The 20,248-nt window shown below is 38.5% G+C and overlaps 1 protein-coding gene across 1 annotated transcript; it reads left to right on the top strand.

The window, feature by feature from the left end:
- The first annotated feature begins 15,515 nt into the window (after positions 1-15,515).
- Positions 15,516-15,931, top strand: LOC118885611 (small nuclear ribonucleoprotein Sm D2-like). The gene has a single exon (XM_036834415.1). The coding sequence runs from the start codon at positions 15,578-15,580 to the stop codon at positions 15,929-15,931; it is 354 nt and encodes a 117-aa protein (XP_036690310.1). The 5' UTR covers positions 15,516-15,577.
- The last annotated feature ends 4,317 nt before the right edge of the window (positions 15,932-20,248 follow it).

Genomic DNA, 20,248 nt, shown 5'->3' with positions numbered 1-20,248 from the left:
TTTGGAACTTACTAGCTTTCTTTATCACATGAGCCAATTCCTTTTAGTAAATCTCTCTCTAGATAGATAGATAAAGATGCATATAGATAGATATATAGAAATAATATATCCTGTTATATATATATATATAAATAAACTCTATCTATCTATCTATCTATCTATCTATCTATCTATCTATCTATCTATCTATCTATCTACCTATCTATCTATCTTATTGGTTTTGTTCCTCTGGAGAACCTAGGCTAATAAAAAAGTTAAGCAAAGAAGAAAATACAGCACACAGGAATCCAGGCAGTTCCTTGATGAACCTACAGTTCTAAGTAAAGACTTTATTTAGATCTGTAACTAGTTAGAAGTTGAAAATTTCCATAAAGACTCTGGAGCCCACTACTTCTCAGGCCAGATGGAAGTGACTTTTGAGGGCTGTGGTTTCAGTGCTATGCTCTGGATTTACAGTCAAAGGGGAAACATTTATGAGAGAAGGGAGAGCCCAGAGAGTTTGAAGGAAGAAGAAAAAGGCGAGGAGAAAAAAGAGGGAGAAAGGAAGGGGAGAGGGAGGGAAGATCCAGCCAGCGCCAAAGGGTTTTCTACTCACTTTTCTCCTGGCAGCTTTGGAGTTTATGTTTCAACAAGAACTGGCTAGTCTCAAAATTCTGTACTTTTCCTTTCCTTCCTCAGGAGACTCAAATAAAACTGCAGGGTTGGGGAGAGGGAGTTGCCACTTAGTTTCCATGGAAATACCTCTGATTCCGTAGTGGCACCTCTATCATAACTTAATCAGCATGTTGTTAATAAGGTAATTTGATGCTGAATTATAAATACGAGCAATGAGAGGAATGCAGGCTTGGTGGTGGTAGGTACGTGAGGTAAAGCATTCGGCCTCAGAGGAGAGCAGGGGCCAGATGGGCCTGGATGGATCATGTCCCAGGCTCATCACTGTCCTGCTGCTCTGTGGAGTGCGATGCCCAGAGCAGGGGCGCCAAATTGCAACCCTGCCATTTGAACCTGGGCGCTGCCAATTAGCCCTGTGATCTTGGGACATTCCTTATACTCTCTGGGCTTCATATTTTATTTAAGCTTTGAGAGGAGGATAATCATGCCACCCGTTTACAATGTGCCATGACTATTAAACGGCACTAAGGACAGGAGGTGTCTGGCAGGTGCACGGAGCGTGTTTGGTATTCAATAAATGTTAATTCATCCTTCCTTTCCTGAGAGAATATTTTCTTTCACTTGTTCAATTGTTAATTTATTCAACAAATATTTACTGACCAATTCTAGGATGTCAGGCACTGGGCTGAGCACTGAGGATAAAATGATGAGAGAGAGAAAAATAAAGGTAAAATCTAGTTATTTATGACCCAGTTATTATTATTATTATTATTGGAGTTACAGTTTCCATTTCTAGAATTGTTGAGGTTCCTGATACCCTGAAATTAGAAAATGGTCACTTCACTTTGATGAAAAGAAATGGCTCCCCACCTTCACAATGTTGCTTCTTTCACCTAAAATAATTTCCCCACCCTTATTTCCCTAAAAGTTCTCCAGAGTTCTTCTGAGGCTCACTGTGTGTACCACCAGAGCTTGACATTGCGACTGTAACTCAGAACTAAAAAAATTTGGTCTCTGCTCTCAGAGGCTTACAATCTAATTTTATGACCCTGGCCTAGCACCTAGCACCTAACACAGGACCCAGTAAATATTGCATGCTTATTGAGATAGCGAACGAGTGAATGAATGTCGTAAGGGAACTGAGGGCATCCATCTAATTCCCATCAGCACCATCAGAATAACGGTGCTGAAGCAGCCATATGGATGACTGCAGAGATGTGGGGCGAAGATAGTGGTTCCCAGCCCTGGGCACACTGTCATTACCAGGGGAGGTAAAAAAGTTACTGATTGAATTGCCAGGAGTTTTACAAACTCACCAGATGATTCTTATGTTCAGCTTCAGTAGAGAATAGCTATTCTAAAGAGGATTGGTGTGAAATCGTCTCAGTTCTTCTGGGCACCTACAGAAGCTAATAGAGGGAGCGCTACCACCTTGGGTAGACTTTGAATGACTGCTCTTCAGGCCCAACGTTGCTGACCTGAGGCTATTCCATCACACTAAGTTGGCTGTGAACCTTATCATCCAACAGAGGACACTTTAAAAAATAATTCAATTGTTGTACACACTTTCAAGAATGCACACAATATACCATTCACTGAATGTCACAATACATGTATAACAACACCAACCCAAAGGTAGAAAGAAAACATTGCAACAAACCAGAATTTCCCTCACTCTCTCCCAGACTGTTTCAAGGGTAACTGCTGCTTGGACTTGTAAGTGGATGGATTACTTTTGCCTATTTTTATAAATGAACTCATAGAGTATGTGCTCTTTTGTCTAGTTGCTTTCACTCAGTATTATGTTTGAGAGATTCACCCATATCATTGTGTTTAGTTGAACATCATCCATGCTTGTTGCTGTATATTTCATCGTTGTGAACATATTACAACTTATTTATTCATTCCACTGCTGGGCATTTGGGTAGTTTCCAAACTTGGACTATTACTAATAGTGTTACTATGGGAAATTTAATACATGTATTTTGGTGAGCATATGTATCTTTCTTTTGGGTATATATCTAAGAGTAGGAGTATTCATCATGGGTATATATATATGTGCATATGCTGAACTTTGGTAGGTAACTGGCAAAACACGTTTTGAAGTGGTTTTATCAATTTATTCTTCCATTAGCAAGGCTGAAGGTTCTTCTTGCTCCACATCCTAGCAATACTTGGAATCATCAGTCTTTATCATTTTACTCATTGTAACTTGTTTGTATTGATAGCTTATCGTGGTCTAAATTTGCATTTCCATGAAGGTGGATGAAGTTGAGCAGGTCTTCTTATGTCGATTATCCATTTGCACAGCTTCCTTTATGAAGCACACATTCAAGTCTTTTGCCCTAGTGGGTTGTCTTGTCTCTTTCTTATTGATTTGTTGGAGTTCTTTATATATGCAGTGTACACAAATTATTTGTTGGATATATGCATTGAAAATACCTTTTTCCCACTCTGTAGATGGCCTTCTCACAATCTTAATGGTATCTTTTGATAAACAGAAGTTCTTGATTTTAATAAGATCTAATTTATCTTGTTTGATCCTTTATGATTAGTACATTTTTGTTTGTTTTTAAGAAATTGTTGCTTACTCCAAGCTCAGGACACATTTGAGAGTGAAAAGGGGTGCTATAATATTTAAGGACAAATGACACAAACCAGATTGTCCCAAGAATTCCGAGATATATGTACATTCTAAGCATGTTCTCCCCACTCTGAGCTGTACCAGACCAGGGAGTCTCAACCCTAGTAGAACATTAAAATTTTCTAAGAAGCTTCTAAAAGCTACTGCTGCCAGGAGTACCACCTCGGACCAGTGAATCATGATTTCCAAGGGTGTGGCAAGTATGGGTAATTTTTGTTTTTATTTAAGAGCTATCCAGTTGACTCTGTGACCCTAGTGTGAAGAGCTACCACTCTAGCCTAATGTCTCTTAAACTCTGAGCATATGAATCCTTTGGAGTCTTGTCTATGTTCAGGTTTTGATTCAGTCCTGGGGACAAGGTGACATACTGCCCTTCCATTCAGCTTCCTGGCGATGCTCACGCTGCTGGTCCATGGACCAGAATTGGAGTAGAAGGGCTCTAGATCAGATTTCTCCACCTGGGCATTGCTGACATTTTGGATCAGATAATTCTTTGTTGTAAGGGACTGTCCTATGCATTGTAAGATGTTAACCAGCATTCCTGGCAATACCCACTAGATGCTAATTGCATCCCCCAAGATGTGACAAAAATGTTCCCAGGCATTGCCAAAAGTCACTTGATGGGGAAATCAATCTTGGTTGAGAATTATTTGTCTAAATCTTTTAGACACAGCTTCAAATGGCTGAGAAACCCAGGAGGTGCCATAGTGGATCTCAGGTCACATTACTAAATAGTAGATTAGATCAAATATTATACAAAATAATATTTCATTGTTATGACTGTATCACAATCTTGGTTCAAAAAGCCAAACTGAGTGTGCCACATGTGGATTGCTTGAGCTGCTTAAGTGTTAGTTTATTTCCTTTACGATGACAAAACATGGCACCTGGTCTGTGGGTTCTTATCCATTTGGGCCCCAGCAGTAGTAGGCACCCTTAAGGAGTATGGTGGAGGAAGAGAGATAAGGGTGAGGATAACCATTCCTTTACAAAGGCTTCAAAACAAGCAAACAACATCCACCTCCCCCCACCAAAACCTCTGAAATGTCTATTCCAATAATACAAAGTGACACATAATCAGTTTAAAAGTTATCAGAGCTAAGACCCCAGAAAGCATTTCTTAGTATATTTAGTAAAGTCCTATATATTAAAAAACAAAACAAAATAAAACAAATCACTGCTTTGTTTTGCAGGCTTACAGAGGCACATCTCTCCTACCATTGAAACCGTACACTTTATGGATCATATCATGACTGTTTCCAAAGCCACTCTTCCTTCTTTACTTCCTTGTGACATCATAGCTGGCTTCTTTATCCCACCCACAATTGGAAATGGGATGCTCTCGTGTACAGAGGAATAATAACCCACTTTCCTTGCTCCCTTGTACTTTAATTTTCTAGGGGTCAGAATTCAAGGAAGTTCCAAATGATGTAGCACAATGCTCATCTTAAAGACCACAGTTATTATCAGTAGACTTCCACTGTCTTTCTTTTTTCTTATAAGAGTACATCTTGCTACATTTATTTTAATTTTTTAAAAGAAAGAAATAGTGTGACAGATAGAATAGAAATAATTAGAATCCTGAATGCCAAATGGGATTCAAAATACCTATGAATAATCTCAGCTTAATATGCTCTTAGCTTTGGCTTAGATAAGAAATCCCGGCCATAAAATAGTACAAGAAAATTGATGTAAAGAAACTGTTCAAAATATAAGGCCTATATCTTTTGCATTTGCAAGCCTTCAATTACCCTTACCCTGGCACTTTCCAAAGATATAATCTATTTTTGAAAGATGGAGAAAAGGTCTAAAGAAAAGTCACTGCAATGAAAATAACTCTGAAGTTTCAAACACCAAATCAAGAACATAGATTGCTTTGTTTGAGTTTTCTCTATGCATTACTCAATCCAATTCAACCAAAATTGTTGAGTTCCCATTATGTGCCATTCAGCATGCTGAAGAGGCAGGAACATTAAGATATACTCAGTTCATTCTCTAACAATTTCACCTTTTAATATTGAAATAAGACATTCACCTAAATTATCATTATCATCAATATCACCATCTTCATCATCATCATTACCATAGTATTAATATATGTTATTGGGTGTTGTGTCACAAGAAATGAACAGATTCAGGGCTTTGGGTTTTTGTTTGTGTTTTTAATTTTAGCATTGTGTGGGGTACAAAATTCAGGGAAAAACTTTTGAAGTAGATGCTATTTTAGAATGATTTTCATGTATTATACAAGTGGAAAAATGAAGGCAGGAAAGACATCTGGGCACTTCAAGAATTGTTAAAAAACACTTGGGGGGAGGTAGGCAAGAAAATTTGGTATAGCCAGAACACAGCATTGTACAAGGAATGGAGGGCTGGAAGCAGGGGTGGAGCAAAAAGGTACAATGTGGATTTGGGCACAGTTACTTAGGTCCTTGAATGAGATTTTTACATGATAGTCCCCATGAATGCTACACAATCTGAAGTATACAGATGCCCCAGAACATGTGTCGAAAGTAACTTGAAACCCAATCCGTCAGTCACTGTGTTTCTCTGAACTGCATGGTCTCACCAGAGCTCCCTCTAATAAGCTCTTGTCAGAAAGCTTCTCTTGCCACTTCCCTGAAAGGCAGTGAATTAGACGCTCACATATGACAGGAAAAGATTCTGGGGCATAGAAGGACATCAAGTAGGAGAGAGAAGCTTGGCAGAAGCCAGGCTACCCACCAGCATGTAGAAACTCTCAGCGGAGCCTAGGTGATATAATCAGGTGAGCTAATTGAAAGAACTGCATTTCCCTTGGAGAAGGTCTTTGGTACAGCAGGATGAAATGGAGAGCTGTCATCATTTCTGTTCTCACTCTCTCAATTTTTTTTTTTCCTTTTAAAACAAGCAGTTGAAGCCAGAGGCTATTTTTAGTCCCCTGGCTGAGTGTGAGTGATAGAGTACATTAGTGCATCGGTGGGGCTGGAGGTAAACTTAAGTGAGAACCTTGATGGTATAGCCCCACAGAGCTGGCCAGGGGCAGGAGATTGGCAGCAACATTACAGCGACAAACAAGATCCGACCAAAATCCTCAGGGACTGTAATTTCAAGTGCTGCAGCTAGAAGACTCTATATAAATAGAAGGAAGGGAGAAGAGGGAGATAACCAAGCTCTAGGACTGATTCCTTTCTGATTTGGATGCTCAGGTTCAAGGGACAGCATGGAATTTAAGTCAATTTTGTAGGCACAAAAGATCCCAGATGGTAGACCCAGGAAATCTTGGAGTTGGCGGGCATTTTATGGGTTTAGCTTGTATATATCAGTCTCAAGAATTTTTAAAATTAATTTTATCTACTTATCTATCTACCTATAATTTATCTATCTTTTCTTTTTTTTTCTTTTTTTAAATTTTTTAACATCAGCTGGAGGAGCTGCCTTACACCTAAGGTCACATTACCTCTGGCCCAAGGAAATTTCACCTTTTCCTTTTCCACAATGAAGAATAATGACAATAGCTATTCTTTCATCAGGTATTTACTGGAGATCAGATTCCACACATACGTACTACAATCTAATGGCATATATATGTATGTGTGTGCATATTTATATATAAATTTAATATTTAGTGAAACTCTGCAATGTTGGCAATCTCCCGGATTTGTAGATGAGTAATGTGAGACTCCCAGAAGCTACGAGACTTGCCTCAGTTTCTATTACATACAAGGAGCTGAACTAGAATTTGAATCCAGATCTGTTTGCCCATATGCCCCATGTTTTTTGCACTGCCCTGTCTTCTTGTTGTATGCATGTGTTGGGGGGAGTGTAGTCAATAACAAGGCTTCCTGATATATCAAGGTTCAGATAGTTGATGGGAGGGGATCATATGGGAGGGTCACGGTTTGATAAAGAAAACTGGAAACAATTCTTTGTAAATGGTTTGAATAACAACTGTTAAATGATAATCACATCACATTTTAAAAAATGCATCACCCCTGAATAAAAGTGAGTTTTGGAAAATGAAAATTCGTGGAATTTGATCAATTAACTGTTGAGACACTAAACTTAGCTAACAGCCTTCTTCTGGGCGTAAGCTCCAGAGGAGGCTAGTGCATCCAGTAGGCCAGTAACTGTGGACTAATATAATTCCTTTAATTAGAGATCCAAATTGTTCTAGGGTGATTTATAGAGGGGAGGAGGGGCAACGAATAAGGAGGAATCAGAGCTTCTTGCTGTCCAATAGAGGATTTTCAGACACACAGATCTGAAGACCCATAACGGCAAAGTGGTCCCTGATTTGCAATTACCTGTGTGAACAGAAAACAGCCCATGAAGGTAAGTGGGGCTGAAGTGAGCTCTTACGCTGCTTGAGAGAACCGTTTGAAGCTTCACTCAGGAATGGGTTGTCAGTCAAATTCTCAGGAAGGAGGCCAGATGCCAATCAGTGTGGCAGGAGTAAAGCCTGAGGAAAGGCTAGTGGCCCATCATCAAGCTACATGGCGATGCATGGCTAAACCTGGACCAGACCACTGGCACAAAGCAAGAGTAGTGAACTGACAGCCAGGGTGTTGGCATGACTAGAGGGAGTGATGTTTGGGGAAGGTGGCTGTTTGCAGACAGCTCCTGCTGAAAAGCCTGAGGTTCTGCCCTGAAGGCAAACTTTCAAACGCCTTCATACCACTCACTTAACTTTGCTTTGCCGCAGTTCCCCAGCTGAAAAATAAACAATCTTATAAAAAATTATGTCCCCTTAATGTCCCTTGACCCCCACACACAACCTGTATCTAAGATATATAAAAATTTTAATTCTTATAGATGCTATAGATTGCAGCCAAGGCAATCTTGAGATATAGTACAGAGCTACCGTATACAAATATGCATTTGTGGAATGAATGCATGAATGACTGGGAACAAAAAGAGCCATGGGTCTACAGCTCTGTGTGTGAGTGTGTGTGTGTGTGCGTGTGTGTGAATGAACATTTATACCTTACAGAAGCAATGTCCTAAAACCTATAGAAACCAGAAGGACCTGAATGGCCTCCTTTAGTTGTGTGAATATCTGAAAGTTGGAATAAACAAGCCTCTATTATTTGAACAAAAAGAGGGAAAGTATAAACATTTAGGGAAATCCCCAAGTTTAATTTAATTCACAGTTATGGTGAATCGGTCCCTATTCTGGAAATAGAAAAAAAAAAATAATGTTAACAATACCACCAACAAGTATTAAAAAAATGATAATGACAGCAGTTATTGAGTTCTTATTTTGTATCAAGTATTATGTAATGCACTTAATAAACACTATCACACAGAGCAGGCACTATTACAATCCCTTTTTACTGATGGGGAAATTAAGGTACAGTTAAGTGATTCACACAATGTCACTTAAAATAATGCATGATGAAGCTGGGTTTCCATCCGCTTCAGTCTGATCTCAGAGCCCAGATGAACTGGGAACATAATGAAGCACACACACATCAGGAGCATTCTTCTGATTTTTCTACTCTCTGCAAGGACAGGATAGGCAGGATTTTTTGAGGAAAATACTGCCCTTCAGTGGTTTATTCTGTCTCATCTTCTTATCCGTGGGGCACATCTATCCATGCTCATTAAACCACACTGAACATGTGTGTGAGTAGACTGTTGAATTAAGTAAATGCTGATCACTCCAGGGTACTATCATGCCATTTGTGATTGGTATCCCTCCTCCCTCCTTGTTTCTCAGAGTGAGGTTTTTCTGAATTTTTCTGCAGGTGTAATTTCCACAGATTCTGTGCTGGAAAAGGGATTTGCCTTTGCCTGGCTAAGTGCCTTGCAGGCTGTTGAGAGTCTTAAAAGTTGAGAAGGAGACATTAGGGTTGGACCCTCCATTCATAGTCAGGATGTGCTTTTCCAGTCAAATGAAACTCCAGATGTGTGCAATTGGACAGGAATGCACTGTTCTGTTCAGACTATATGAGTCTTGCACAGAAAATTAGATTTCTCTCTTTGCTGACTTCTTTCTAGCATTTTCAACATCTTCGACTGTCAGTGGAGATGATGGAAAATACGGAACCAACAGAAATGAATTCTAAATTTAGGCTTAAGTGGTCAGTTTAAGCTCTCATTAGAACCGAGGAGTTAATATCCCAGAAATGTTTGACTGTGTGTTCAAATTAAAGTATGTGTCCTAAATGAATTTTAGTTTTAGAAATTTGGACTAATGCCTTCTTCTGTTGAATGGGGGAAGGTGACAAATGCACCCCAGAAGCAGCTACAAAAGATTGCTCTGTTTTGACTCTGAAAATTACAATGAATTGTTTTGCATTTTATCTTAATAAGAAAGAAAAATACCTTAAAGTTTATATTTCTTCCATATCCATCCGCAGCAGGGACTCATAAATGCCTGCTGATGAAATTAAGAACTATGTGCTCAGGCACTAGTAGCCCCAAGCACTGGAAAATAATTAAATTAAATACTTAATGAGAGTCATTCTGGTTTTTTTGGGGGGGGGATGTTGGTTCTGAAATGTTTAGGTTATAGGAACATTTTGACCTAACTGTATCTGCTTAACTTAGGCTGAAACTTCTTGCTCTACATTTGCTCAATAAATGTTGGATCATGATGAAAGCCAAATAGTTTTGAGTATTTTAACAATAGCAACAACCGCCACCAACAAAACACTTGTGCACAGTCCAGTTTTTATTGTCCATACCCTTGAAATATTATCCCACAAAATCAGCAATACTAAGAAAACAATCTTTTTCTTTGTCCAATAGAGAAGCAACAGTGACTGCTTGGAAACTTTTGAAACCAGGGTAAATTTTGGAATAATTAAAATCAATTTTTACATAAGTTTTCAAGCCACGTAAATATTTTATTAACCTCTCTGTAAATTGCAGAGGAAAATAGTTAAGGCTTTTCATATGAAGTCCTCCACAACCAGATTTCAACCTTCAGCTCCAGTGTAATCACTGTTTTCCACAATCACCATTCCCTAAATTTCATTTGTAACAAGAGTGAGATAGTTACACATCAACAGCCCACAGTCCAAATCTGATGAGTAGAAGTGTTCTGTTTGACCTATTTGGTGTTTGCAAATTGGGATATTTTGCTGAAGAAGCTAAAACTTTGGAAACACTCTAAAAAAACTGGAAAGGTCTGGAAACAGTGGGTTCATATTTCTGCATGGCAATAATTAGTTAGAACTAAGTAATTGGCTGAAATGTGTACATGAGGAAGGAATTTTCTTGTTTGCCCCAGTCCCTACTCCTCCCTATTGTCCTATTTCTAGGCTTTTTTGCTCATTTACAATATATACTTGGTCATTATAGACATTTGAATTTGCCCATCAGGTACTTCTCCACTTCCTTGTCTTTGACCCTCCTTCCTGCTTTTCTGCTGTTTTCCTCTCTGATGAATGCTTTCTCAGGTTACCTCTTTTTTCCAAAGGTTTCCTCTTTTTTTTTTTTTTTGGATCTTTTTCTGGTACTTGTAGCCTTTGCACAGAATTGATTACACACTCAGTTGTCTTCATTCATTCAACAAATATTCAGGGAGCAAAGCCATAAGTCAGGCACTCTGCCAAGCACTGGGACCTTAGTCGTAAGTGATTGCAGTTGACCTACATGTGTCTGGGATGTGTTCCTGGTGTCATTTGATCACATCACTGTTAAAGTACTCAGATTATATTTATAGATGTGAGAACTAATTGAAAACTCAGTGCAGTTCCTTCAATAACTGCAGTTTTCTTCCAGGCAAAGGGTACTATTGTAGGTTCCTCCCTTGCTGGTGGTAGGTATGGCTATTTGAGTTGTTTTGGAGAGTGAAATGTGAGCAGTACTGATGGGTATCATTTCTTCAGAGGAAAACATTAAAAAGTGGTAAGTGATCCACCACACACTCTCTTTTCCTCTGCCAAAGCAACCAGCAGCACTGGTGGCTCCTCTAATGACCCAGGTCCTAGAATAGGATATAGAGCAGAGTCAGGTGACCTGTGATGAACCTGAGTTCTGAATGAGAAATAAAACTTGTTATTTTAACATCTTGAGTTTTTTTAGTTTCCATAGGAAAACACGGAAAGATCGTAGTCTGTCCTGACTGCAACATTTAGTGCTTCTCAAACTGGGGACCATGAGACTCACAAGATTAAAAAAAAAAAAAAATTAGTAATCTAAGGAATTCATTTTACAATTTAGAATGATAAAATTTCTCATTTGTTGTGGTTACAGCAGTTGAAAACAGGTGGTTGTTTGTTTGTTTTTTGGCTGCGACGTGCGGCTTGTGGGGTCTTAGTTCCCCGACCAGGGATCGAATTTGGGCCCATGGCAATGGAAGTGCCAAATGCTAACCACTGGACCACCAGGGAATTCCCTGAAAATGGGTTTAATACACTTAGAATATTATATTCTTGGACTAAATATTATTCACACTGGTTTTCTGGACAGAGTGAGTTCTTGGATCTTTATTTTAAATAGAAATATTTTTCCTCTTCTAAAATAATCCATCAAACAGCTAAATTCAAGAAATACTTTTCTGGGTGAAAAGGGCCTTTGTAACAATCTTTAATTCTATTTTTAAGGTATATTTCAATGAAATATAAGTATATAATGCAGAAAATTGCACTAATCATAGAGGTCAGTGAATTTTTATAAAATATGCACAACTGGCTCATTATCAAGATCAAGAAACAAAATTTTCAGCATCCTCTCTCCACAAATGTCTCTTTTTTACCTCCTTTCAATTGATATCCTCCCTGTCCAAGATCAATATTAACCCCTACTGGGACTTCAAATAGATTAGTTTTGCTTATTTTTGAACTTTATATAAATGGCATCATATTGTAACTACTCTTTAGTGCTTAAACCACTTTTGCTCAATCTTTGTAAGATTCATTCATCTTGTGTTGTGTAGCTGAAGTTAAATATAGTGTAATACAGGGACTTCCCTGGTGGTCCAGTGGTTAAGACTCCATGCTCCCAATGCAGGGGGCCTGGGTTCGATCCCTGGTCAGGGAACTAGATCCCTCATGCCACAACTAAGAGCCTGCATGCCACAGCTAAAAAAAAAAAAAAAAAAAGAAAGAAAAAGAAAAGATCCTGCATACCACAACTAAAGATTCTGCGTGCCACAACTAAAGACCTGGTGCAGCCAAATAAATAAATAAATAAATAAATATTTTAAAAAATACATATTTTTAACCATTATGTGGATACAGCATAATTTATTTATCTACTGTATTGAAGACGGACATTTAGATTATTTTCAGCTTTTTACTATTAAAAGTAGTGTTGCTGTGAACATTTTTGCAAATATATATTTTGTACATGTATTTTGGTAAACACGTGGATATTCTTATAGTACATAAGGGTCAAATTGCTTATGGTAGAATTTCAGGGTAATAAGGTATGAGAAGTTCAGCCAAGCAGTTTTTCAAAGTGATTGTACCATGTTACATTCCTGGTTAATCCAAATCTGTGTCAATACTTGCTATTATCTATTCATTTTTCATCCTCTTTCCTTCTTTTCTTCCTTCCTTGCTTCTTTCTCTCCCTCCCTTCACCTCTCTCCCACTCTCCCTCTACCTTTTTCTTTCCTATCGTTTTGGGTGTGTTGTGTTATTACACTGTTGTTTTAACTTTGCTTCTTTGATTACTAGTGAATTTGAGTATCTGTTCATATGTTTTGACATTTAAAAATATTCTTTGCTTTTTTCTTATTGATTTGTAGGCATTCTTTATATACTGTAAATAAGTCATTTGTTAGATTAGATATATGCATTTCAAACTACTGAAGAAAAAAATCTTACTGGTTACCTGCTACCCAGATTCCTCAAATATTAATGCTTAACTACATATACTTGTCTTCCCTCAGCCTCCACCCACCCATCTAGGTGGATAACGAGGTTTTCTTTTGTTTTTGGCCTATATGGTTAGAGCGTCTGGTGTCCTGTTTAAGAAAACATTGCCCTCAAAGCCCTGGATATATCCTGCTTATCTTTATTCTGCAACAGTTAAAAGGAAGAACTGTACTGACCCTGCTGTTTAGATTCCTGGACATTTAATAGGTGGCAATGTGGATATTAGGTAAATACATGGATAGAATTATGGGCATATTCATTATTCCCTTCAGGGTTAAACACTCCTCTTTTATTCTATTCTTTGGCTCTATGCGTTCATTTTGTTTTATTTTGTTTGTATTTTTTGGTTCTTTTTGTAGTTTAATATTGTTATTTTAGATTTACTAAAGTGGTAAGTTCCAAGATGCAAGTTAAGTTTAAAGAAAAGTACCATTTAAAATATCAAACCATAGCAAAAGAATTCTCCATGTAACCCAGCTCAGCTTCCCAAGTTTAAGGCGAAAGCCAGCCATGTGTAAAGCAATATTTTGCCTGCCTTTGACTTCTTTGTGTCTGTATCTCCCCTCACATGTTGGGGAGGCATTATGGCCAGATGACTACAGGGCTTAGCTATTTCTACATCCTATGGACCAAGTACCATTATTAGTCTTGTACCATTATTAGTCTCCTACCCTCATGTCCTCACAGATGTTTTACTGATCCAGCAAATTTTCTGATAAATGAAGAAAAATCAGTAAGAAAAAGGAAAATTATAGTTGGTTTGACTCACTCAGGAATGCACTTTATGGGAGAACTAGACAGACTTGAATGAGGAAGATGGGGAGCAAGAACATACCTTTTTGGTATAATTGTTTATTAATAAAACACATGGAAATTAAATGAGCTAGACTAAACAGTCTTCTCTTTATAACATATTTCATGAAGAACTGTATTATCTTACATCAGGATAAAGCCTTCCTACAGTATGCCCAAATATTTACTTTCACATTATGAACATTTGAACTCTTTTGACATTTTCTACAAACCTCAGAGCATCCATTTAAACTCAATGGCTCACTTCTGCCTTTTAATTTCTTCATGCTGTAATTTAACACTAGAGTTACTTTTCTGATGTATTTGGTATGAATAAATTATATTCTACAAATGTTTCAAACGTTCAATAGGCTCTAACCAGTCATCATTTATCTATGAGTACCCTTTAGAAAAGAACAAAATGATCTTCATTTTTTTTGATTTGTACAATTTAAATCTAAGAAATGTGCAGTTATGTAAGTGCAAGATTAAGGACTTCTCTCATTGCAAATTTCTAATCCTCCTGCTGGGGGATTATAAACTCCCATGCTGTTATAAAGTTTCTGTGCACACAATGGTTTTATAACTGACTGGAAGATTGAAGGTTTTTTTTGTTTTTTTTTTTTCCAATTTAAATATGTTTGAATCATGGGACTCCACTAGAAAAATACAGCTTCACTGGAATTAGGAGAAAATATACCCTTTGTTCAACATTTAATATTGTATTTCCAGTTCACATGTGATTGTTTGTATGGTTTACAGTCTCCCACAACCCAAATAAAAAAGGTTTTATACCCTATAGCTGCCAATTTCAAAAGACAACATCAAAACGTTCAGTAGAACAGAACTTTCTTATCGCTCCCAGCAGACTCTCAACTCCAGCATGGCATGGGGAGAAAAGGGCTTAATTATAACAGTCTTCCATTACAGTAACCTACTTGGTTAGCACATGTTGCAAAGTTAACAGACATGAAAAATGTGGATCTTGTTTCTGTCTGTTTATTTTTCCAAGATGTTTGGGGAGGGGAGTTGCACCAGGGGAGCAGAGTCATTGCCTTTGAGGCAGCCCTTAGTGATCACTAAATTTACATTAAAATGAATGGTAATAAGATTTAAACAGGCTCCATCCTGTGTGTACATGTATTTAGTGGGCTATTCAGTTGATATCAAGTCTTAGTCTAAATCAAGACATGTGTTTGTGTGGTGGGGGTATGGTGGGGTGGGTAGTTTACAGACTCCGAGCTTAAATCTGGTGGTAAAAATAGGAAGAGGGAAGAAGCAGCCTCTTCTCTTTCCTGTTGACTTAATGGAAGAGTGAGAGGTAGGAGGAGAGTCAGTGGAATGCATAATGAAGGCCTGGATATTTGGCCATGGAAACAGCCTTGCTACTTGGGTTTGTCCCAGTACCTACAATGTATTAAAATGAAACAAAACAAAAACAAAAGCAATAGAGAGAGAGAGAAAGGACAGAAGGAAAAAAGAAAGAAAAAATGTTGGTATCTCCCCACAGTTGTACTTAGCACTCAGGTCAAGGATACCTGGATCTAAATCTAACTGTCACAATGTATCATAATGTGAAGCCTTAGTCAAATTACTTCTGCTCTCTGGGCCTTAGTTCAATCATTTATTAAGAAGTGGGGAGGGCTCTCTGCGGAAGGCCGAAGCAACACGGAGGAGACGGTAGTGACTTGAGAGCGCGGCCACCACCGCCAACATGAGCCTCCTCAACAAGCCCCAGAGTGAGATGACACCGGAGGAGCTGCAGAAGCGGGAGGAGGAGGAGTTTAACACAGGGCCACTCCCCGTGCTCACCCAGTCGGCCAAGAACAACACCCAAGTGCTCATCAACTGCTGCAACAAGAAGCTCCTGGGCCGTGTGAAAGCCTTTGACAGGCACTGCAACATGGTGCTGGAGAATGTGAAGGAGATGTGGACTGAAGTCCCCAAGAGTGGCAAGGGCAAGAAGAAGTCCAACCCAGTCAACAAGGACCACTACATCTCAAAAATGTTCCTGCACGGGGACTCGGCCACTGTGGTCCTGCGGAGCCCGCTCATCGCCGACAAGTAGGGGCCTCCTCCCTGCCGTCAGAACTTGCCCCCTCGTTTTGCGAAGACCTGCCCTTTGTGCTGGGAATAATAAAGTCATGTGTTTTTTCTAAAAAAAAAAAAAAAAAAGTGGGGAGGAAGGATGATGACTTTTGTCTCTGAGGTTCCTTCCAACCATGTCCCAGGTAATAATATATGCCTCCAGAAGAATCTGGGCCCCTGATAACAAGGGTAATGGCTGAACCAGGATGGTGTCTACCATCCAGACTGGTCCATGTCAATAACAAGATCCAGAGAAAATGCTGGTATAAAAGGATGTCCCTTGAGCAAGACTCACTGATGAAGGTAATTTTATTTTCAATAGTCTGTAAAGAGTGCTTGGTCCAGAAACCAAAAATTAGAAGATTGGCACCTGAACCTAGGGGACGGTCAAGATGACTCATGACTGAAGCAGATTTAGAGGCAAAGAGTGCTGTTGGCTAAAGGCACCTGTACCCACTCATGATGCAGTGTTGTAGATGTGCTAATCTCATCAAGCTGGCTGACATCAGCTGTTGGCAAGCTAATCACCTTCATTCCCCAGTTGTGCCTAATTTGGGCTCCACTAAAAGTGAGCTGATGATTGCAGTGTCCAAGGTCAGCGTCTCCACTGTCCGTGTTTAATAGTGTTGGTGAAAGTGTCAAGTCCACAGATAAGAAAAGCTTCCCCTAGACCTTCTGAAAAGCAAGTCCAACATCCAACCACATAATGATCTGAATTATATTTTAAAATTATATTTTATAATTATATATATTTATAATTATACTTTAAAATTATATTTTAAAGAAAGTGAAAAAGATGGAAGGAAAGAGGAGGGGAGGAAGGAGGCTGGTGCAATAAAGGGAAAAGCTCTGAACTTGGTTATAGAAGATGTGCCTCAAATCCCAGCATCACTTCTTTCTACCACATTTCTGTCTCCTCTCCCCTTTCACTTCCCTCACTTGCACACTCATGTTTATTCTATTATTTTATGTTACTTGTGCCAGGTCCTGCCACAGGCAAAGTGAGGGCAGGTGGGAAAGAAGAGTGATATGTTCCTGCTTCCATAGGATTTATCTTTTAGCTGTGGAGACAGGAAGTAATGAGGCCCATAGAAATGATCACATGATAACCAAGATGACAGATGATCTGAGAGAGAAGCATGGAATCTTAAAAAACCAATGATATGAAGGAGAAGTATGGGGTTTTAGAAATCCATATAACAAGAGGACTGCAGGCATACCTCGCTTTATTGTACTTCTCAGATATTGCGTTTTTTACAAATTGAAGGTTTGTGGCAACCCTGCGTCAAGCAAGTCTACGAGCACCATTTTTTCAACAGCATTTGCAAACTTTGTGTCTCTGTGTCACATTTTGGTAATTCTTGCTATATTCTAAACCTCCACCAGCAAAAGCTCAAAATGATGGTTAGCATTTTTTAGCAATGAAGTATTTTAAATTAAGATATGCACATTGTTTTTTTTAGATATAATGCTATTGCATACTTATAATATACAAGATAGTGTACAGTGTAAACATAACTTTTATATTCAACGGGAAACCAAAAAACTTCTTGTGACTTGCTTTATTGTGATATCTGCTTTAATTGCAGTGGTCTGGAACTCTACCCACAATATCTCTGAGGTCTGCCTGCAATCTATTTAAGGAGGTCAGGAAGCCTTCTCTGAAGAAGCAACATTGAAAGAGAGAGCCACTCTAAGCAGTTTCAAGTTTCCAAGCTAGTCAGAATCAAAGACAAAATTTAAACCAGTTGCTTTTTGTTTCTTTTTCTCATTCACCTATGTGTGTTTATTTGCACAGCCAACACATATGCAACTGGATATTATTCCTGATACATTTTAAATCCCGTTTTCTTCTTTCACTGGTGGTAGTTGAGGCTTTTACTTCTATAAAACTCTTAGATGCTCTCTTCTTTCTTAAATTCACAGCCAAGTGGAAGCTAATAATATTCTTACTCTCTATAACTGGAAATTTTCATGTTTGCAAAGCATCGAAAACCTCACCATTGTCTATTTTGACTGTCTGGTGCTAGGCACTGTATTGAGCATTTAAAATACATAATCTCCTTTAATGTCTGCACAATCAGGTAAGTATCTTACAGATGATAAAACTAAGTTACAGAAAGATGATATAGCTAGTCTACAAACTAGTGATATACTGAACCTGAAATTTGCAACCAGAAAGTTCTGAAGCTGACATCTGCATACTTCATTTCATTCATTACATGCCTCTTCAGTTTAATCAGCTTTTGCTTTTCCTGAAGCCCAAGGAAGGGTAATTGACTTGCCTAATATGGCAGAACTTTGTGAGAATAGTGTCCTTATATCACCAGTATCCAGTATGGGGAGGAAAAAATATAAATTAAGACACAAATTCTTTCTCTCTCTCTTTCTCTACCTCATCTAGGTAAACAGATGTAGAGATGATAGATGATTATTTTAGATATATCTATATTTATTGTTTGGATAGATCTATACATAGATTTAATGATGTCTTTTATGAATATATATTTTTAATTTTATTATAGCCCAGTTAATTATTTTCCATTATGGTTAGAGCTTTGGTTTCAGGATTAGAATCCACGCTCCAGTGCTTTCTAGCTGTGTGACTTTTTTGGCAAAGAATCTTAATGTCTCTACACTGTATTTCCCACCTAAAAACAAAGTTAATTGCATGATGTGCTTATCATGTAGGCTGGTAGTTGATGGAATGTACATCTAGTGGTAACCTCAGTGGTCTGCAGACAGTAAACATCAATAAATGAGAAACTAAGTCATGGTGAACACACAAGGCAGGCTTAAAAGGAAAGAGAGCATGCGAGGGCAGTCTGAGTATATGTGGCTGGAGGGAGGTGGAGGAGAGAAGGCATAACACCTTTATTTCTTTTTTATTTTAACCAGCCTTTCTATACATTTTCATAAGGATTCGTAAGCTGGAGGCATTGTATGAGCTCTAACAATGTGAGATTCTCCAAATTATGAGCAAATTTCCTTCAAGTTAAGTAAGCTGAAGATGATTGATCATCTCTGAAATCTGTTCCTTCTCTGACTCTCCAAACCAATTTATCTGCACTGATCTTTCAAAATGCATCTCTTCCAATCTTTGTGACTAAGGTCTACTCTCCCATAATAGAATATGAGTCCCTTTAAGACAGGGTCAGTGTAATCATTTTCCCCCCTCACTGCCCTTAGCTCCAGGATTATGCTTTTCTATGGTGGAGGGAATAATAAACGCTAACTGCACATAGAGCAATTTCTTTTCCCTCCTTTGCCTTTGGCTTAGAGTCAACATCACAAACACTTTTTTTTTTTTTTCTGCTTCTCAGCTTTCTTTACCTCCAGGTCATCATGACTTTGTTTACAGATTATATATCCAGGTTTCCAGGCATTTGACTGGCTATGATGTGAGATTCATAATAACCTTCCTTTTGGTTTAGACTTTGTGACAAATCTAGCTGCATGGCCTTCGACAAGCCACGACCCCTCTCTGGACCACAGCTTTCTCATCTGCAAAATGAGGTAGCAGGCTCACTGATTTCTAAGACGCTTAACTGTCTAAATTCCATGCCTTTGGCAGCCACCCTCATTCCTGAAGTAATGAAGCTCTGAAATAAATTTTCAAGTGGAAAGTTTTTGTGTGAACTGGAGATGCTCATAGATGCTCATGAGGTTTATCACAAGGCATGAAGATGCAGAGCATCTTCATGAATCTGTCCTTGTGTCTCGATCTTGCCTGCTCATGAGGTTTGTCACGAGGCATGAGGATGCAGAGCATCTTCCTAAATCTGTCCTTGTGTCTGGATCTTGCCTGGCTCTTGGGCTATAGTCCTCTTTCCACGATGACAACATAGCATCAGCTGAGTGCTGTTATGTGTCAAATTACCTATTCTCTTTCCTTCCAAAAACTGAAACTATACTCTCAGATACATTTTGAGGCATGAAATGCACATGCTACATAGACACTTAGCCTTCTAGGGAAAACAAAGGTTTGAAAAGAGAAAAAAAAATGTTTTTCAGTCTATATTCATTCCATTCTTAACTTCATATGACATTAACTTCAATACAGAAAACGAAGGTTTAGGTAGGAGAAAAACAATCTCTAATCCTTGGGACTTTGTTTATAGTTGGTTCCAGCTCCATGACTGATTTAATGTGATATTTTAAATAATTTGTTGAATATTCCTTTGCCACATCTACCTTTGTGTAAAATGGAGATAAGGATTCTCTGCTTTGTTCCTGAGAACACTGCTACATAGGAGCACTAAATGGGATGGACCTGACTTGTCACTTATTAGGTGTA

This window comes from Balaenoptera musculus, chromosome 19, assembly GCF_009873245.2.
Source record: "Balaenoptera musculus isolate JJ_BM4_2016_0621 chromosome 19, mBalMus1.pri.v3, whole genome shotgun sequence".
In the NCBI taxonomy this organism is placed as follows: domain Eukaryota; kingdom Metazoa; phylum Chordata; class Mammalia; order Artiodactyla; family Balaenopteridae; genus Balaenoptera; species Balaenoptera musculus.
The sequence above is the reverse complement of the archived record's forward strand: the minus strand, read 5'-3'. Positions and strand labels throughout refer to the sequence as shown.

Excerpts from the sequence above, each read along its gene's own strand:
- LOC118885611 (XM_036834415.1), top strand. The coding sequence starts at position 15,578 with ATGAGCCTCCTCAACAAGCCCCAGAGTGAGATGACACCGGAGGAGCTG.